We start from the raw sequence: 18337 nt of genomic DNA, 5'->3' as shown, positions 1-18337 counted from the left end.
GGTGATCATGAGTATCAGAGAACATGGGTAGTCATGCATTTTGTTGGTCATGTGACCCAGAAGTTTATTTCTAACTTTAAAATCTGGATATCTCACTTTAATTTGTAAAATATCCTAGTTTGAAGATTACTCAATTCTTATTTTTCTAGTTTTTTTCTAACTGCATGTTCAATTTGTTAGTCTTCTTTTAAAAATATTGTTAATAATAAAGTTAATAAGAGACATAAATTTTATTCTAAGAAATGTTTGAGTATCCCACAAATTTTGGTGTGCTGCCCCATTATGAAAATTCTCTTTAGTATAATTTTAAAAAATCATTTATAAGATTTGATTGTTGATCCTCACATTAGTTGTTTTTTTTGACATGGTGGGAGAGGTGGGGGCTTTGTTAATTCTGAATCTTTTAATTAATATTTACCTTATTATTTACAATCTTGTGTGTCTTTCTAGCTTACGTATGAGTTCTTTGTCACCAGTATATTATCAAATTTTTTATAAGTTTGATGGAAGCCTAAGGATATTCTTGCCTCTAAGTATTGATCAAATACAGTTTTTCCAATTTCTTGTTCAAGTTTGTAATATTTTTGTTCTGTTTGTGTAGTAAGAAAAAGAGAAACATTAAAGTCGGTTTAATTAGTGTCTTATTAGCTAAGTCTGGTTTTGTTTTAGCTAGCTTTTCCTTTAAGATCTAGGAATATATACTATTTGGTGTATACATGTTTAATATTGATATCATTTCATCATCAATGGTGTTTTTAATCATGATGTGATTTGCCTGCTTATCTCTTAATTTTATTTATCTTTGCTTTTTCACTATTTGAAATCAAGTTCACAAGTTTTAAAAAGAATTCAACAGAAAGTATAATAGGTTTAATTCCAGACTTTTATTTTGAATCTGTATGTGGCCCTGTAATTAGATGCATTTCTTGTAAGCAAGAAATTGTTGAGAATAGTGGCATTTTTTTTCTTTTATTTAAGAAGCAAAAGATAATTTAGTGGGTTCTCTTTAAGTACTTACAGCTGTATTTTCCATTAGACCTACTGCTTGATTTCTTTTAGGTTCTGAGCACATAGTCAAGAATTATTTTCCCAGTGAGGTTGGTCCTTCCCCTACTGGTAGATTTCTGTGTTTTACTCTTTTAAAAAATCACTTAATAATCAATTTTTAAAAATCTTTGACACTGAAGAAGTAAAAACAAAAACAAAATCCTTGTAACAAATGTGCATTGTCAAGCAAAACAAATTCCCTCATTGGCCACATACAGAATATACATTTCATTCTGCATCCTGAGCCTATCATGAGTTTTTCAGAAAGTGGATAACATGCTTCATCACCTGTCCTCTGGAATCATAGCATTGATCAGTCTTGAGTTTGTTTGTATTTATAACATTTCTGTTATTGTTAAAAATGTTCTCCTGGTTCTACTGACTTTATTCTGCATCAATTCAAAGTTTTCCTAGGTTTCTCTGAAACTGTTCCTTTTGTCATTTCAGCACATTCATATACCATAATTTATTCAGTCATTTGTCAATTAAAGGGCATCCCCTTGGGTTTCTTTGCCACCACAAAAAGATCTGCTTTAAATATCTTTGGTATAAGTGTCCTTTTTCTCTTTCTTTGATCTCTTTGGGGATATAGGCCTAGTAGCAATATCTAGTTGGGTTGAAGGAAATGTACAGTTTAGAAACTTTTTCGATAGGTACAAATTATTCTTCAGAATTTCACAGCTCCAACAATGTATTAATGTACCTGTTTTCCCATAGTCCTTCTAGTATTTGTTCTAATTTTAATTCCTCAGTGTTCCTTTAATTTGAATTTCTCTAATTAGTAATCATGTTCCATATAGATGTTAATAGCTTGGACTTCTTCCTTTGAAAACTTTCTATTTATATCCTTTGGTCATTTATCAATTGTGGACTGACTCTTATTTTTATAAATTTAAATGTTTCTTAAATGTCTTAGAAATTAGATCTTTATCAGATAAACTTGTTTTAAATTCCCCTGCCCAAGTTATTTCTCTTCTTATTTTAGCTATACTTTGTACAATTTTTAAATATACTCAAAATTGTCCCTTTTATCTTCTATGATCTTCTCCCTTACATGTTTAATCATGAACTTTTCCCCATCTATAGACTTGAATAATTATTTCTTCCTTGTATCTCTATTAAAAAATATTCCCACTGATGTTTAAATCATGCGTGCATTTGGAGCTTATCTTGGTAGATGGTGTGAGAAACTGGTCTATACATAGTTTCTTTCAGACTACTTTCCAGTTTTTCCAACAATTTTTATTGAATAGGGGGTTCTTACCCGAGTATCTCGGGGAAGGGAAATGGGTTCTTTATTAAAATATAGACAACTACATTTGTTTGCTTCTGTATGTTGTATATCTAATTTGTTCCACTGATTAACCTCTTTCCTTAACCAATACCAAATAATCTTGATAATTAATGATTTGCAGTGCAGTTTGAGATCTGCTACTACTAGGCCATTTTATTCCTTTTTTTTTTTTTAATTTCCCTTGTGTTTCTTGACTTTATGGTGCTTTAGTTTAATTTCATAATTTTTCCCCTGGCTTTATAAACTAATCCTTTGGTATAGCACAGAATAATTGTTTCAATTAATTTTAGTTGACTCTCTAAGGTTCAATAAATATACTATCATATCGTCTGCAAGAAGGGATAATTTTGTTTCTCCTTTGCCTCTGCTGTCTTCAATTTCTTTGTTTATTGATAGTTAGCTTTCCTAGCACTATATCAAATAATGGAAGTGATAATGGACAACCTAGCTTTACCTCAGTAATGGGAATGCAAATTTGGAAGATCTTCCCTGCCCCTAGGCTAAAATGCACCTGAAGCCTGGGGAGGGAGGCTTGTTTTTCAGTAGATACTTCTTGATTAGCCAGTGAGTCAATAAGGTTGTTACATTCTCTGAGCCAGGAGAAGGCTATATAAGCCCTGATGTGTAGCTTTGTTTTGGGACTCACTTTGAGAAGTGTTCTGTGATTTGATCTGAATTCTGGGAAGCGTTGTTGAGAGTCCCCTGGCTTTGAAAAACCCAGATGTGGAAACCCAGATGTTGACTGGGTATGGATGTAATGGTTGGACAGTTTGGAAATCTGTCTACTTGATCTGTTTCTGTCTTGATAATTCTGCCTGTATGCTTTGAAGTTCGGGGTGCTGACCTTTTTCCCCTGAACAAGGTAAATGATATATGTCTGACTGATTAAAGTAAGCTTGTTAACCCATTTTGAGTTGCTTTCCTTTAACAAAGCAGATCCAAGAACCTGTATGGGCAGCAAACCCTGAGGACGCACTTGGGGTGCTTGCTGCTACAACCTCTGATCTTACTGGAATGATAGTTAGATTATTCCCATTACATATAATGCTAGCTCTTGGTTTTAGATAGATATTACTTATTATTATAATAAGAAATATTTCCCCTATATTTTCTAGTGTTTTAGCAGTAATAGTTGATGTATATTGTCAAAAACTGTCCCCACATATATTGATACATTTATATGGTTGAAAAACTATGGTATATGAGTGTAATAAAATATCATTTCACAATAAGAAATTACAAATATGTGGAATTGAGAGAAACATCAGATTTGTATCAACTTATGAGGAAGAAAAGAAGCTTAACTGGAAGACCAATAAACACCATGTGAATGAAAAAAACCACTCAGGACTGACTAATTTAAAAACTAGTGAAAGCTCTAGAAAATTGATAAGAAACCTGTCTCTTTCTGCATTTTAAGTTTAAGATATAGTGATGATAGAAAGAAGTAGAAAGGTCAATTTATTATTGTTTGAGAATCTTGACCTTTTGTTTCTCCCAATGAATTTCATTATTATTTTTCTAGGTCCACAAAATATCTTTTTGGAAGTTTGATGTAAATATTTTCCCAGTCTGGTATTTATCTTTTTATCTTTATTAAATTTGTTACTGTAAATGAGAAAATTATTTCCTATAGTCAATTTTTTCTCTTAGGTTTTATTATTTCCTCAATCCCTGTTTAGTTAAGAATTCTCCCTGTAGCCATCATTATGAAAGATACCTGATCTCATTCTCTTCATATTTTGAGTTTATTGTGGTATATGATATAAAATGTCATTCCAAACTTAATTTCTCACAATCCCTTTCCAGTTTTTCTGACAGTCAGTTCTTAGCAAAAGGGAGTCTTTCCCTTGGTGGTTTATCTTCATGGTTTTATCAAATACTGGACAACTTTTTTTTTTCCCATTGCTTCTGGCTTTTTATTTTCTTGTTTGTTTCAGTGATCTACTTTTCTATATTAACAACCAGTGCCACATAATTTTATATGACCATTACTTTCTAACATAGTTTGAAGTAGGTAATGCCAAGTCCCATTCAGTGGACTTTTTATCATTATTTTTCTTAACGTACTAGATCTTTTGTTCTTCCAAGGAATTTTTTTTATGATTTTATCTAGCTCTAGCAAGTATCCACTCAGCAATTTGAAATATTGCTAAATCTCCAAATTAAAATGGGTAGCATCGTAATTTTTGTAATATTAGTATGAACTAACCATCAATAGTAAACATCTTTGTGTCTCCCTTTACTTACATACTTTATAATTTTATTTCCAGAAAACTTTCCTTCCCTATGATGACTTAATTTTGATATTTTATGCATTAGTTATTTTGTTATTTTGAATGGAATCTTTATAATTATGCTTTCTTCCTATTTTTGTTAATATCGTATTGAAATGCTATTGATCGATGTAGATTTATTTTGTAACCTTACTGAAGTTATTGATAAATCTCAATATAGCTTCTTTGCTGATTGTCTGGGGTCTTCAAAATATACCATTATGTCACCTGCAAGTAAAACTAATTCACTTCTCTTTTACTGGTGTTTATACTTTAATTTTATTCTTGTCTTATTGCTATAGCTCGCCTTTTTATAACTGTGCCAAATAACATTGGGAGTAAGAAATATTCTTGCTTTACTCATTTGTACTGAGAAAGCAATAAATATTTTCCCATTGCAAACAATGCCAGTTCTTGGCTTTAAATAAATGTTTCTATTAAAAAAGAATTGAGAATGGTTTCCCTAGGACAGGTGTCAAATGTGCTAGCTGCATGGAAGTCCAAACTAGATGAAAAGGTAATTGGCAAATATTTAACAATAGATAAAAATACAATAAAACATAGTTTAAAATGTAATGTTATCTAAGTCAACATGCTGCCTCAGAAGTTCTTATGTATGGATTACTGGCCCCTTTTCTCTTTGGACACTGTTGAGGGGGCTGTTCTGAGAAACCTTTTCATTTGGGTTCGGGTCATCTTTTTCTTATCATTCTATTGACTGTCTACACTATGTTGACTTCCTACACTGTACTAAATGACTAACCAGTGCCACTGTTCTGTTCTCCTACCTCTTCCATGATCTTGTCCCCTGTGGTCACATTCCTCCAAAACAATTCCCCATCCATTCTTTTTGAGGCTCAGGGCTGGTTTGATTCATGGGTTTCAATCTACTCTGGGGGAAATGCCCCTTTGGGATACTGCAAAGGGATTGCCTCTTCACTTCAGTGTGGAAAACTGCATCAGCCACCACTTTCCTGGGTTGTGGAGGCATAGGGGAGGTTGAGTACAGGAGCACCATGGGACCATCAGGAGCAGTGGGCTGGCAACTGGTTTTCAGTTAGAATGTTTGTAAGAGTTATCATGTGCTAAGGTATTTTTACATTTCCTCTTCCTGATGTTACAGAGTTTTTTTTTTTTACTTTGTGGTTCTATACTCAGATCATTTGAGGAAGTTTGGGGAGAACTGCTCTAGATTACTTTAAGGATCCCCTTTGTTTTAATTTTAATACCCCAATCTTATGCTCTTACACAAACTGACCAACCTCTCCCCCCACCAAAAAGAAAAAAAAAAGATAAAACTCACCCAACTTTGCTACAGCCCAATCTTATTCACTCTTCTGGTCACAAAGATCAAGCTCAGTATTCCATTTTAGAATCAGTCTTCTCTCAACCCCCCTTTCAAAAAAAAAAAAAATCAGTTTCACTGCTTTCCTTCCTTTTGGCTCCGTCTATGCCTACTGCAAGAGTTTCTTCCTTCAAATTCTTGGATTTATGCTAAATATGACTTTAAAAGTACAGTCAACTTTATTGCTTCCTAACAGAAAGTAAACACTGAGTCATGCTTTACTCATTAATTTCATAAAAAATTGGAATGCATTGTAAAATTTCAGCTAATCATTTTGCACATCAGAAGTAGTGGTGAGTTTTGGGTCTATCTTTCCTGCCTCATTGGGCACTGTGTAATCCATATAAACTGGCTTTCTGTTACACAGGATGAGCCATTTTCCCTCTCTGTGCTTTTGTCCTAACTGGTTCCTTTACCTAGAAGGTCTCCCTCTCCTCCCCTCCTTCTCTTGGAATCCCGTATTCCCTTCAAGGCTCAGCTCAAATGCCACCTCTTTCTAGAAACCTTTCCTGGTGAGTGATCCTTACACAAGTCACCACATATTATTTTGTACATACCCTCTATTTTTCTGTGAACATGTTTTATTTCCCTGGGAGAATGTAACCTGCTTTAAGGCAGGAGCTGTCTCACTTTCACATTGGTATCCCCAGAGCTGAGCAGTCTGACAGATTAGAAAAGAAACGCTTGTGATCGTTTGTAGAGGTATAATTATTGTCACCAGCTTGCCCTTTTTTACAGGAGATTTTTTTCTTTGCTGTCTTTTAGGTCATAGTATTTGTTAATTATTGGAGCCTTATGGAAACGCAAAACAAACCTCCCAAACTTACTGATCTTTTCAGTTAATTTCCCAGTGAGGGTTTCTTTTTCTATCCATTTTTGGTTGTTGTCAAAACTTCTGTTGGGTTCATTGGTCACTATTTAGAGAGGGTGTAGGGGAGATGGGAATTCGTTGTGAGGATTCATTTCGTCTCCTTGCCAATACTCTAATTTACAATAAGTGTTAAATAATTCTGGGCCAAATATTAATCCCAGAAGCGTCTATTCAACACTCTCAATCCCAAGAATATATTTCTCTCATTTGTTGCCTAAGTTTGTCCTTTGTATATGCCCAGCTGACCCAGTCACTTTGTGGCTAAATTTCTAAAAATAGCCTGAGTGTAGAAACTTGTCAAGGAACTTTTCAAAATCTAAGTAAATTTAATCCAGATTCATCCTCAATTATAAATTAAAGAATTCTGTCAGAAGACATCTGAGGTCATTAATACTATTTGTACCCACCCAAGAATTCCCTCTATATCATCCCTGATACGTGACTGTTCAGTTTGCACTTGGCCCACTCTGTCACCTACTGCTTGTATAACTTTGTCCCAGACCTATTTGGGCCTCAGTTTCCTCATCTGTAAAATGAAGGGGCAGGACAAGATAACTTCTATGATCTTCTCCAGTTCTAAACCTGAGGTCCTATTAACGAGTGAGACACCATCACCTCCTGAGCCTATCCTCTTTTAAATGACTAATTGTTAGGAAAATCTTCCTTTTATATTAAGCTTAAATTTCCCTCTCTGCAACTTACTGCTGCTAGATCTGACCTCCTAGGGTCGAGTGGAATATTTCTAATCCTCAACATGACAGTCCTTCCAATGCTGTGAACAGGCTGTCTTGTTCAGGTAATACCCCAGTTCCTAGCGTGGCACAATGTGGTGTGCTCTCAATGCTTCCTTGCAGAATTTTAGTGAAGCCCAATCACCCCTCACAGAAATCACATGGCCTTTTCTTTAATGCACTCTTCTCACGTGTTCAGCATCCTTTCACAAATTCTACAAGCTTGCTTCGTTTAAAGTGACTCTCGGTAGTCTGTAGCTCCCAGGTCTTTCTTACGGATGGAAGCCAGCTTGGCAATCCACCAGTCTTCTGGCACAGAGGCTATTTGTAACAGCAGTTTATTGCATGTGTGAACTGAATGGGTCAGTATGAACTTTGGCATTTTATCTTAAGGATAATTCCTAACATAATCTTATCAATAGTAAGAACTAGAAAAAATATTGTTTTCTGCCCATAATGCTTTGGCACCAGGCTCAGGGGACTGTTATGATTTTCCTCAGAACAAGAGGAAACAAGAAAAAAAGAGCCTTATCTAACTTAACTGAATGCCTTTGTTTGGAGTTAGTATTTTCCCAGGCAGTAACCTATAATTTTAGACTCCTGTAGCTGTGTATTCAGTTTTTACCAGATTAACTCTTGTCAGTCATTAAGTCTGGTCAGCTGCTAGCTGGAACCTCTATAAAGCTGTATAGATGGCTAGATGACTAACCTGAGAAAGAAAGCATGAAAGGTTGTATCTGGCTGTATATAAATGTAGGAAGAAACAGTGATGGCCTTTTGGCCAATGCCTAGTCAAATGGAGATGGGAAGTTACTGGCACAGGGGCAGTATGAACTCTATTGAAGGGCATCAATTAACGAACCATACCCAATAGTAATTCGGGTAAAGAGTGTTGAGTGTGAAGTCACAGGACCTGGGTTCAAATCCTTTGCCATGAATTCAAGTGGAATTGCTCTACAAGTTTCTTTCACTGTAAAATGGCGGGATTTGACTGGAAAGATTAGGGACCTGTCATAGTGTATTTAAATTTCAAAAAGACATTTGCCAGACTCTATCATGATATGCCTAGAGGGAGAATATCGTGTGGGCTGGATAACAGTAGTTAAATGGACTCACAGAATCCTGAAATCCACAAAGTGCTGACAAATGGACCATAGCAGCTCGAGGGAGCTTTCTAATGGCATGCCACATGACTCTATATTTGGCTTTATTGTCATCATTGATGCTGACATGCTATAAGACAGCTAGGTGGCACAGTCAACAGAATATTGCACGCGGAGTCAGGAGAAGCTGTGTTCAAATCCTGCCTCACTTACTAGTTGTGTGACCCTGGGCAAGGCCCTTAACCTATTCAGCTTCAGTTTCTTTATCTGTAAAATGGCCATAATAAGAGCACCTGTCTCATAGGGTTACTCTGAAGATCAAACGGAGTAGCATATTTAAAGTGCTTTGCAAATCTTGAAGCACTTTATTATTATTGAAAAGTATGAGGTATTATTGTTATCAGATTTGGAGATGACATAAAAGAAGAGGGGAGATAGCTACATTATCGGGCAAAAGAACCAAGATTCAAAAGGATTCAACAGATTCAAACAACAGGCCAAAGCTAGCAAGATAAAATCAAATGAGCGCCAATGCAGTCATGCACTTAAGATCACCTGCTACATATGGGATGAGGCAGGTCTGACTTCACAGCAATTTATGCAAGACCTGAGGATCTCACATGACAAGATTCACGATGAGCCAGCCCTTTCAACTATTCCAAAACCCAATGCAATCTTGTTACACTAAGAAAGATTATTAAGATCAAAAAAGGCTTCACTAATCCTCTATGTCCAGAACAAACCTGGAACTGTTCTGCTTAGAGGACTAAATTTAAAAATGGACACTGACAATTAATAAGCATTTGTGTACAGGGAATGTGTAACCATGATGGTTAAAGGTGTAGAAACCAAGTTACATGGGAAATTTGAAGGAACTAGGTATGAGTAACCTACAAAAGAGGGGAGCAGGGGAGGAGAGAAATATCTCCAAATGCCTGAAGGGTTCTCATGTGCAAATGGAAGTTACTTATTTTGTAGGGCTCCTGAGACTGAGCTGAGTTGGGCCAAAGGTGGAAATTACAGGAGCATATTTTAATTTTGTACATAGAAATACATTCACAATTATAGCTGTTGAAAAATATAACTTGGTGGTTTGTTGGGTGGTGAGCACCTCCCCAAGGCAAATGTTCAGGCCTGGACAATGTAAACTTCCTAAAGGCAAAACGTTTTTGTTTTTATCTTTGAATTCTTATAATCCAGCATAGCACCTGTGATACATACAAAAGACACATGGACTGGATTGAAGCTATGACAGAATGACCAGTTATCAGAGAGGTTGTAATGGTGATTCCTGGGTGTAAGCTGGGATTAGATGGTTTCAAAGTCTCTTAACTTTCTTTCATTTTCTATTTTGATCAATAATTTTCTCTTAATGTCCCTTTCCAATGATAACTGCAGTTGAAAACTAGCCTTGTAGCAGGGCAGCATCAAAGAAATATAATGTCTGCGTGTATTTTTGCAAAGCACCTGGATCTATTAGGCTAGTATTATCAGAAACCAAGGCAGACATGCTTATAGCTTGGTGGGGATGGCATTAAATTAAGTCAGTTTTTCAACCCATGTACCCCATATTTCCTAAAGCTGTGGTAAGAATAAGCAGGAATAATTTTCAAGATTTCTTTTAAAGTAAAATGATCAGGGTGAACATTTATTAGCCTATCTTATAGGTGCAACCAGATTCAACTATATGCCATGGGAACTGAACAAACAGGGCATCAAAGGCAGGATTCAGGCAAAAAAAAAATTAAGGGGAGAATCCAAAGAGGAAATTTTTTTTGATTAAAACAATTACCTGTGATATGAACAAATCTAAAAGTTAAGTAAAATAGAAATGAAATCAATGTAAAACAAACTGCAGCAATAATTAACAGTGAATATAAAAAGCAAACCATGTCAATGTTTGGCCATACAACTATATGTTATAATTGTATAATGATTAACCTTCACTCAAATTTCACTGGAGTGACCCTGTGTGCTCAAAGACTATTCTGAAAGAGCAAACACTGGAAGCTTTTATTCCAAGCTGGAGATGCTTCAGGTACATGCTTAGTGATGGGGCATGTGTGTGTGTGCGTGTCCTTTGAGTACTAGCCCAGTGAAGCTCACAGAGATTTGGCCTGAGTGTTTTTGGCTACACTATCTCTTGAAGAACCATCTACTAATGTGTAGAGGTGATATCATTTATTCCATTGGAGAAAATACACATATGTGGATCTTTTGAAGTATTTTAGTATGAGATTGCTTAGAAGAAATGAGAAAAACAGACTGTGTTACTTTAAAAGGGGATAAAGAAAATATTAGGCTATTGTAAAATTTCCAGTTTCACATGTGGGTGTGAAATATCAACTTTTGTAAGTTATGTTGTAGGTTTTATGAAGGGTTTCAGATTGAATGGAAAAGTTCTTACTAAATGCTTTTGTGTGCCAAACACTGTACTAAGATCTGGAAATACAAACAGACGAGTTTAAAATTGCACTGAAATTATTCATCTGATCAATACTTTTTGAGGCTAGTAGGAGCCAGGCATTGTTCTTGGTTAGGATTTGTCTGCCAACCCTCTTAATGAGACTGTTTTTCATTTAAACAAGCAAAATAAGTAAGATCATTAATTTGCTCCCTTCCTTCCCAGTTAAGTTCCCTTAACTAACTCTGCTTCACAAGCCTTGGGTGTCAGTTGGCATTCATTCTGATCCAATCTTAAATTGAGTGAGTCTCCTCCTGTTTCTTCACCCACTAACATTACCTCGTGTAGCTGCTTATATATGCCTCCATAATTCACCAAAATTTATTGAGCATTATATCTTGTAAGTTATTTGTAAGTTGGATGAGTTCCAAAGCAACATTTTTTAGGCTCAAAACCTTCCATTCAGCACGACTTGACACTGGTATACCTATGTATTTTTAATCATCTTAAATACTATGAAGCTAACCACCTTTAAAAATATTGAATATTGCATTAAAATATTTTTAGTTGCAATTTTACTTCAAATATTCAAAAGTGTTTCTATAGTGCTTCTGTTACATCCTTGCAATTATTCTCTTATACACTAAAACAATGAAACTACTAAACTAGTGGAATTTTGCCAACGGCTTTCAACATAGTCCAATGGCAACATAACCAAAAGGCACAGTTTAAATTGGTTTACAGAATGAATGAGCTAGTTATCAGTGTCTACAGCAGCTGAAGGCTGGGTACAATTAACAGCATTTGTCAACATTCACAGAATCCTCTATAGAACAAGCAGTCCCTACAGAGGACCAGCCTCCAGCTTCTGGCACCTTAAGATCCACATGACCTAGAAACAAAAAGCCAGCCTGAAGCCCATCACCAGAGAGCACAATGGTGCATTTCAGTGGTATTGGCATGACTATAATGCAACCTCTAATCAATGTCAATTATCTAGAACAATCCTGTTAACATGAGCATCATGACTGTTCAAACCATCATTGCTAGGATGTGTAATCAGCTGCTTCTTCAGAACACTGACATTTTCTAATCCAGAACCTTAAAAGCATTACAATTTCAGGATGTAGATATGAAAAAGCCTGGGTGGTTTCATGTTGAAACCTAAAAAGTTAAAGTGCGTTGGGAGTCTGCTCTTCTGCTATCTGCACACACACCCAGTGCTAACCACAAGACTCTTTACTCGGGGAGGTTGTTTAAAAACTTAATGATTATACAGGAAATACCTGAATAGCCCATGCCAAGTTCATTTTTGGATGCTGATAGTACAAAGAAATCCAAATGAAGTTTCATTAAATAAATTTATTTGTTAAAATAATTTAACTCCAAGTACAACTGTTGAATTTGCATTGAGTTCTATGTACAATTCTTGTTTTATCCCAAACAGTGAGGTTTAACAACTGACATTGTTACAAAACAATAAACTGTTGTTCAGTTTTAAATGGTCAATTGTATTAGAGCTCAACAATGAACTGTGAACTATAATTAATCTCTGGAAAACCCCAAATCAATAATGTTAAGTCTGTTTCCAAAACCCACTGCAGTCACTCTTGAAACCCTGATCAAGATTTAACATATGCACGACACAGATAAACAGAAAACAAAAACTCCCATCATCTTTTAATGATTGATTGGTTGGGGAGCTTCACAATTAAAGCCTAACCAGTGCTAAGACAGGACACTGATCAGAACAAAATAATAATAACAATAATAAAAATCCACATACATACACACATGCACACATATTCTCACGTACATACAATCCTCTGAAAAACAAATGGCAGACATCTTTAGGCAACATTCTTTACACAGGAGAGCAGATACCAGTAGTTTCCCCATAAATAAGTGATGGCAACTGTGGTACTACCAGTCGGAAAAGCTAATTCTAATTGTACAAACCAAAGAACAAAGTGATCAAAGCACCTTTCAAATGTTTAAGAAAGACTTTTGTGTAATACTTTTGATCAGATGCTGGCTTGTTTTGCACAGGCTGAACAAAATGAAAGGCAACAGTTACCATCACTATTACAGCTTACAAGAATTAAAAGTTGCAACATTAAAAGGAAAAATCAGTAAAACTTAAAAAAAAATTATGCTGCTTTTGTAAGAAAGTACAAAACCCTACAAGAACAGCTAAAGTAAAAGTGGGTCTTTGGATCAAACCATAATATTTTTAAGGCATGTTAGAAAAATTTCCATTGACAATAATTGCTAGTCTGATCAGGGTACAAAACAGTGAGCCAAGGTCACTAACCTTCATAGAAAGAGGTGGCCACCGATTCTTTCTCGTGGCCCTTTAAGGTTAGTCTTCCCGTTCTCAAACTTTTTGCCAACATCTCACCAAATGTAACCATCATTCAATCAAGCTGAAGTATGTTCTCACCAGATGAAACACCACGAAAGCATCAGAATTTGAGAACCACAAGACAGAGAGCACAACAGCATTTACATTTTTTTGTGACAATGGGTGTTGCTTTGTCACTAAACACACAGCACTGTGATGAAGCACATGGTCAGGTGGCCGATTCACTGATTACTAAGATGTACACATTAAAAGGCCCATCTGACTGTTTTATGTAACAAACTTTTTAACTACATGATTGAAACATTTGGATAATCCTTTGCTCTTTAGAGTTTGTAAGACCCCTCATGCTGTTTTTGCCCATTTCTATAGTCTGCATAGCAATCCACGGTGTAAGACTGCAGGATCTTTACAGAGCATACTTAAATGTATTCTGAAATATCAATGCTATTCCATAATTTGAATCTGGAAATATGTGAAATAGGGAAATTTTAAAAAGTTGTAGGATGGGAAATCAATTCACTGGCAGAGAGATATCTCCGCTGCAGGAGACAAGTAGTATCCTTGACGCCTTTGATTCTGGACTTAAAACTGGGTTTAGTATAAAGGGCTGAAATTTTATATGAACAAGGTGCTTCAAAAATTGAGGATGATGAAAACTACGTTAAAGGAAGCAATTAGCGACTAAAAATCCAGAAAGACTGATCAGAACTAAATACTGATTTTTACACATGCATCCCTTCCATTTTCTCAGAATAGAGGAAGTCTGAGAATAGTCTGACCAGGTCTTTTCTATCTGCTGAATTTTTGCCAATCACTGAACACTCTGATATAAATTAATTACATGAAACATGAGTTTTTTTATTCAAAAATGCTCTAGAGCGTTTTAAGAAATAAAGTGAGTCATTGAGACAAATCCAAAGTACAGATTTTAAGAAGAGGTTAGTGTCTCTTAACTTTGTGCCAAATTTGGGAAGGCAACTAATATACATATGCACACATACAAGCACACATCCTCTCAATTACCCAACAAAAAAAACCTAGTTACTGCATGAGATTGTGACACCAATGAAATGCAGGGTGGCGTGTAGACCACAGGCTCAGTGATTTTGCAGTTTTGACGGCCAAATTTATCTACAGAGGGCCAACTCAAGATAATCTCTTCAGCATTTAAAACTCTGAAGTTCAAAATTGAAAAATCATCTACACTTGATTGTAAAACTTTGAATAGGTATTTCTGTGCCATTAGTCATGCAAATGATAAATACTTCACGGCTATGAAAACTAAAAATGTCAGAGCTTGAGCACCTTTTCAAAACAAAATATTCACTCCCACTCTATTTGCCACTTCAGTAATCAGGGCAAAACTTGCAGGAGAACCTTTGTGGTGTACATCAGGAAAATTAGAGATAAAAGGTTTTTCATCCCTTATTCATTACCCTATAACTTATATCCTACGTTTTAGCCAGAATTGTTTCATATGGTTAATTCGGTTTTTTTAAATGTCAACATTAAAGCTCTGAAATAGCAAAATTGATTTTGAAAGAAAGTTAGCTTGGGATCACACCAAAAACCATAGCCCTTAAAGGCAAAAAGGAATTTGTTGTCTTAACAAACTTAAAAATGCAGAATGTTTGTACTGTCCCATGAGGTTTCTGCAAATGGGAACATCTGGATGCAACATGGCTTCATTTTCCTTACAAGATGATACTAGTTAATCTACTAAAATGCTCCTTGTTAGTAAGGCTAAGCAATTTCTTTTCATCATAGTTGCTTCCTCCATGTTCAGTAAAGTGATAAAGACATTTCCTGCTTTGTAAACAGAGATCTGTTTGCTTATTTTTTTTGTCTGAACAAAACCTGAAGAGATCTTCCGTTTTCAGTAGCAAAGCAGATGATTTAACACATTATAAAACCAGACTGCATTTTCCACAACCTGTTTAGATCTCTTCATTTTCAAGGACTGGTGCAATGAGTTCCATGTCACAGACTAGGATAAAATATACAACTAACAGCTTCAATTTTGAAAACAAGAAATAATATGCCAGCCTTATAGAGAATGTCCCCTGGAATGCTGTCAGCAGTATGGTTGATCCTGCTTCACTTGACTGAGTTAACTTGGTCAGAAGCACTATTACAAGTTCTAAAATTCTGTATTTGTGTATGATTTCTTTCTTTAAAAAAAAAATCCAAAAAACAACAAATATTTTAATTGTGAATTATCATTGCAGGTCTTCTCATTTCTCCCTCAAGAATATTTCCAATTTATGCCATAGTTGCTGTTGTTTGGGACAATGCCAACATATCTTTCAAATGAGATCACCCTGTAGATTAACTGGCTATGTCATTGAGTTGCAGGTGCATAAGGGAGACTGAGGATGGTAGTGAAAAATGTAGTTACTGAACCCAAATGCATTCAGACACTGATTGACAAGCTCTGCTTAGCTCTGAATAAGTACTGGAACTTCACTGTAGATTCATTCCACACATCCTTGCAAATTGGGCAGTAATGCAGACAGGATTTTACCCCCTACAAAAGCTGAGTAAACTGTGTCCAGGATATGTTCACTTTTAAATGCTATTGTATGTTACACGCAGAACAGCATGGATCATCTTTGTCTGGCTGAGCGGCGTAGTTCATTTGTCTAACGATTTCAGCAAAGAGCTCATCCACCATTGTTTTACTCTTAGCAGATGTCTCCATAAAGGGACAACCCCATTCTTCAGCCAAGGCTCTTCCCTCATTTGAAGACACTTCTCTCTCACTTTCCAGGTCCACTTTGTTCCCAACCAAGATCACTGGTACCTTCTCATACCTATGAAAAAACAAACAAAGAAACAGACACATGAATAAAAAGTTACACAGAAAAAGTAGGTTTTATTTTTTCCTGCTCTTAACCACACTTAATAAATACCTTTTAAGAACATATGTGAAGTCAGGTTCTTCCAAAAGCTTGATTTAGTTAATATCTGCAAGTTGTTTTATAATAGGATTTATCCAATGTACAACAAAAATTCTTAAATCCTATTAAATAAACTAATTTCCCCTCAATCTATAAGTAGTCAACTCAAAACATTAAATGTAAACATCTATGCACAGCATGAATCAAATGTATTATATGTAAAGATTAACTTCAAAACGATGCACCTCAATTTTAAAGTTATCTTTAATGATATTTGTGTATCAACTAACAATTTTTATTAGTTTATTCTGAATTCCCACCTCTAAATAAACATATACAGGAATAATAATAATTTATTAATATATTCTCAGTAAACTACATTTTGATCATTTACAGCTGAACAGTGTTAGTTAGCTATTATACTCTTTTTACAGATGCTTATGGATTGTTATTTTAATATAGCTCAAAAAAATCCTACAAATTCTTTTTCCCCCCCTTTTGCCTTTTGGAGGGCAGGTGGGGTTAAGTAACTTGTCCAAGGTTACACAGCTAGTGTTTTTGTGTGGGTGTTAAGTGTCTGTGGCCGGAACGGAACTCAGGTCCTCCTGACTCCGGGGCCAGCACTTTACTCACTGTGCCACCTAGCTGCCCCCTCCAAATTCTTATCACGATGCAGAAGGGACTCTGGGTTTCTCAAGGCTAGGATAGTATAATTAAAATCCTGAAATGTTTTATCAAATTGAGCAGAGTTCTACCAAGCTGACTTTGGTCACTGTGACAGACTGCTATTCAAGGACCACCCTAGTTTAAATGGTAAGAGGTTCCATTAACAGCAAGTTAGCCACTGTTATACATTCTTTAGGCCATGATATAGAATAGTAACATCACTATTATATAATTAATTTGATGGATCTTATCCATTCTATTGAGTTGCTGTGGATAGGTACAAAAGCATGTTTTACTCCAATTCAGTAATTCAATTCAACAAACAATAAATACCTATTATGCATGGGGCCGAGGGCAACACTACAAAGTAAAGAGATTGGGGACATCAGGAACGGTCCAAAAGGGAGGCACAGAACTTGAGTTGAGTAGCAGACCTGCACAAGAAAGGCATGCAAGATTTTTTTAAACAAGGGTGTGGTGTGGTCAGACCTAGGCTATAGGAAGATTATTTTGACAGCTATGTGGAAGATGTATTTGAGAGAGGAGAAAATCCAAGTAAGAAGACCAATAAATAAATAAAGCTATTTTAATAGTCCAGTCTAGAGGTGATGAGGAGTGACAGTGGAGAAAAGGGGTGAATGTGAGATAGCTCAATCTATGCTCCTATTTTAAAGAAGTAGAAAAGACTCAATAAAAAATTGTGTGAAAGAATAATCAGGGATGACATCAAGAGTATGAATGAGTGATAAACAGGGAAATTTAGAGGAAGGGCAAATTCAGGGGACAAGATTAAGAATTTATTAGGGGGTGGCCAGGTAGCACAGCGATTAAGAGCACCGGCTCCAGTGTCGGGATGAGCTGGGGATCGAATCCGGGCTCAGACACTTAGCACCCACCCAGAAACACCTGACCGTGTAACCTTGAGCAAGTTACTTAACCCCAATTGCTTAGGGGCGACCAGGTGGCTCAGCGAGTAAAAGCACCAGCTCCAGTGTTGGGATGACCTGGGGATCAAATCTGGGCTCAGATACTCAGCACCACACCCAGAAATAACTGGCCGTGTAACCTTGAGCAAGTTACTTAACCCTGATTGCTTTAAAAAAAAAAAAAAGAATTTCCTTTTGGCCAGATTCACTTTGAGATGCTGATGGGAATACTTGTAGCCATCATGTATGCAGTTAGTGACAAAGGGACTGAATTAGAGATCAGGATTGGACATACAGATTTGGGAGTCACTACATATAAGTGATCAGTAGGCCCTTGGGAGTTAAGAGAACCACAAGAGAAAGTGTGAAGAGTCTTAAGAGCGCCCCTGATAGGGGGGAGGGCAGGAGC

At 36.0% G+C, this 18337-nt stretch overlaps 1 protein-coding gene across 1 annotated transcript in view; it reads right to left on the bottom strand.

Annotated features, from left to right (window-relative positions):
• Positions 1-12418: 12418 nt before the first annotated feature.
• The window catches only part of RAP2A (RAP2A, member of RAS oncogene family), a 52229-nt gene continuing 46310 nt past the window's right edge, over positions 12419-18337 (bottom strand). Inside the window, exon 2 of the mRNA XM_069064148.1 lies at positions 12419-16249. Within this exon, the coding sequence (XP_068920249.1) occupies positions 16012-16249 (238 nt within the window). The 3' untranslated portion in view covers positions 12419-16011. The remainder of the gene's footprint in view (positions 16250-18337) is intronic.

The sequence above is a fragment of the Petaurus breviceps genome, unplaced genomic scaffold, assembly GCF_028583685.1.
Source record: "Petaurus breviceps papuanus isolate PSGF00001 unplaced genomic scaffold, PetGlider_PUasm1.0 90625, whole genome shotgun sequence".
Taxonomy (NCBI): domain Eukaryota; kingdom Metazoa; phylum Chordata; class Mammalia; order Diprotodontia; family Petauridae; genus Petaurus; species Petaurus breviceps.
This window is presented reverse-complemented; position numbering and strand designations above follow the sequence as displayed.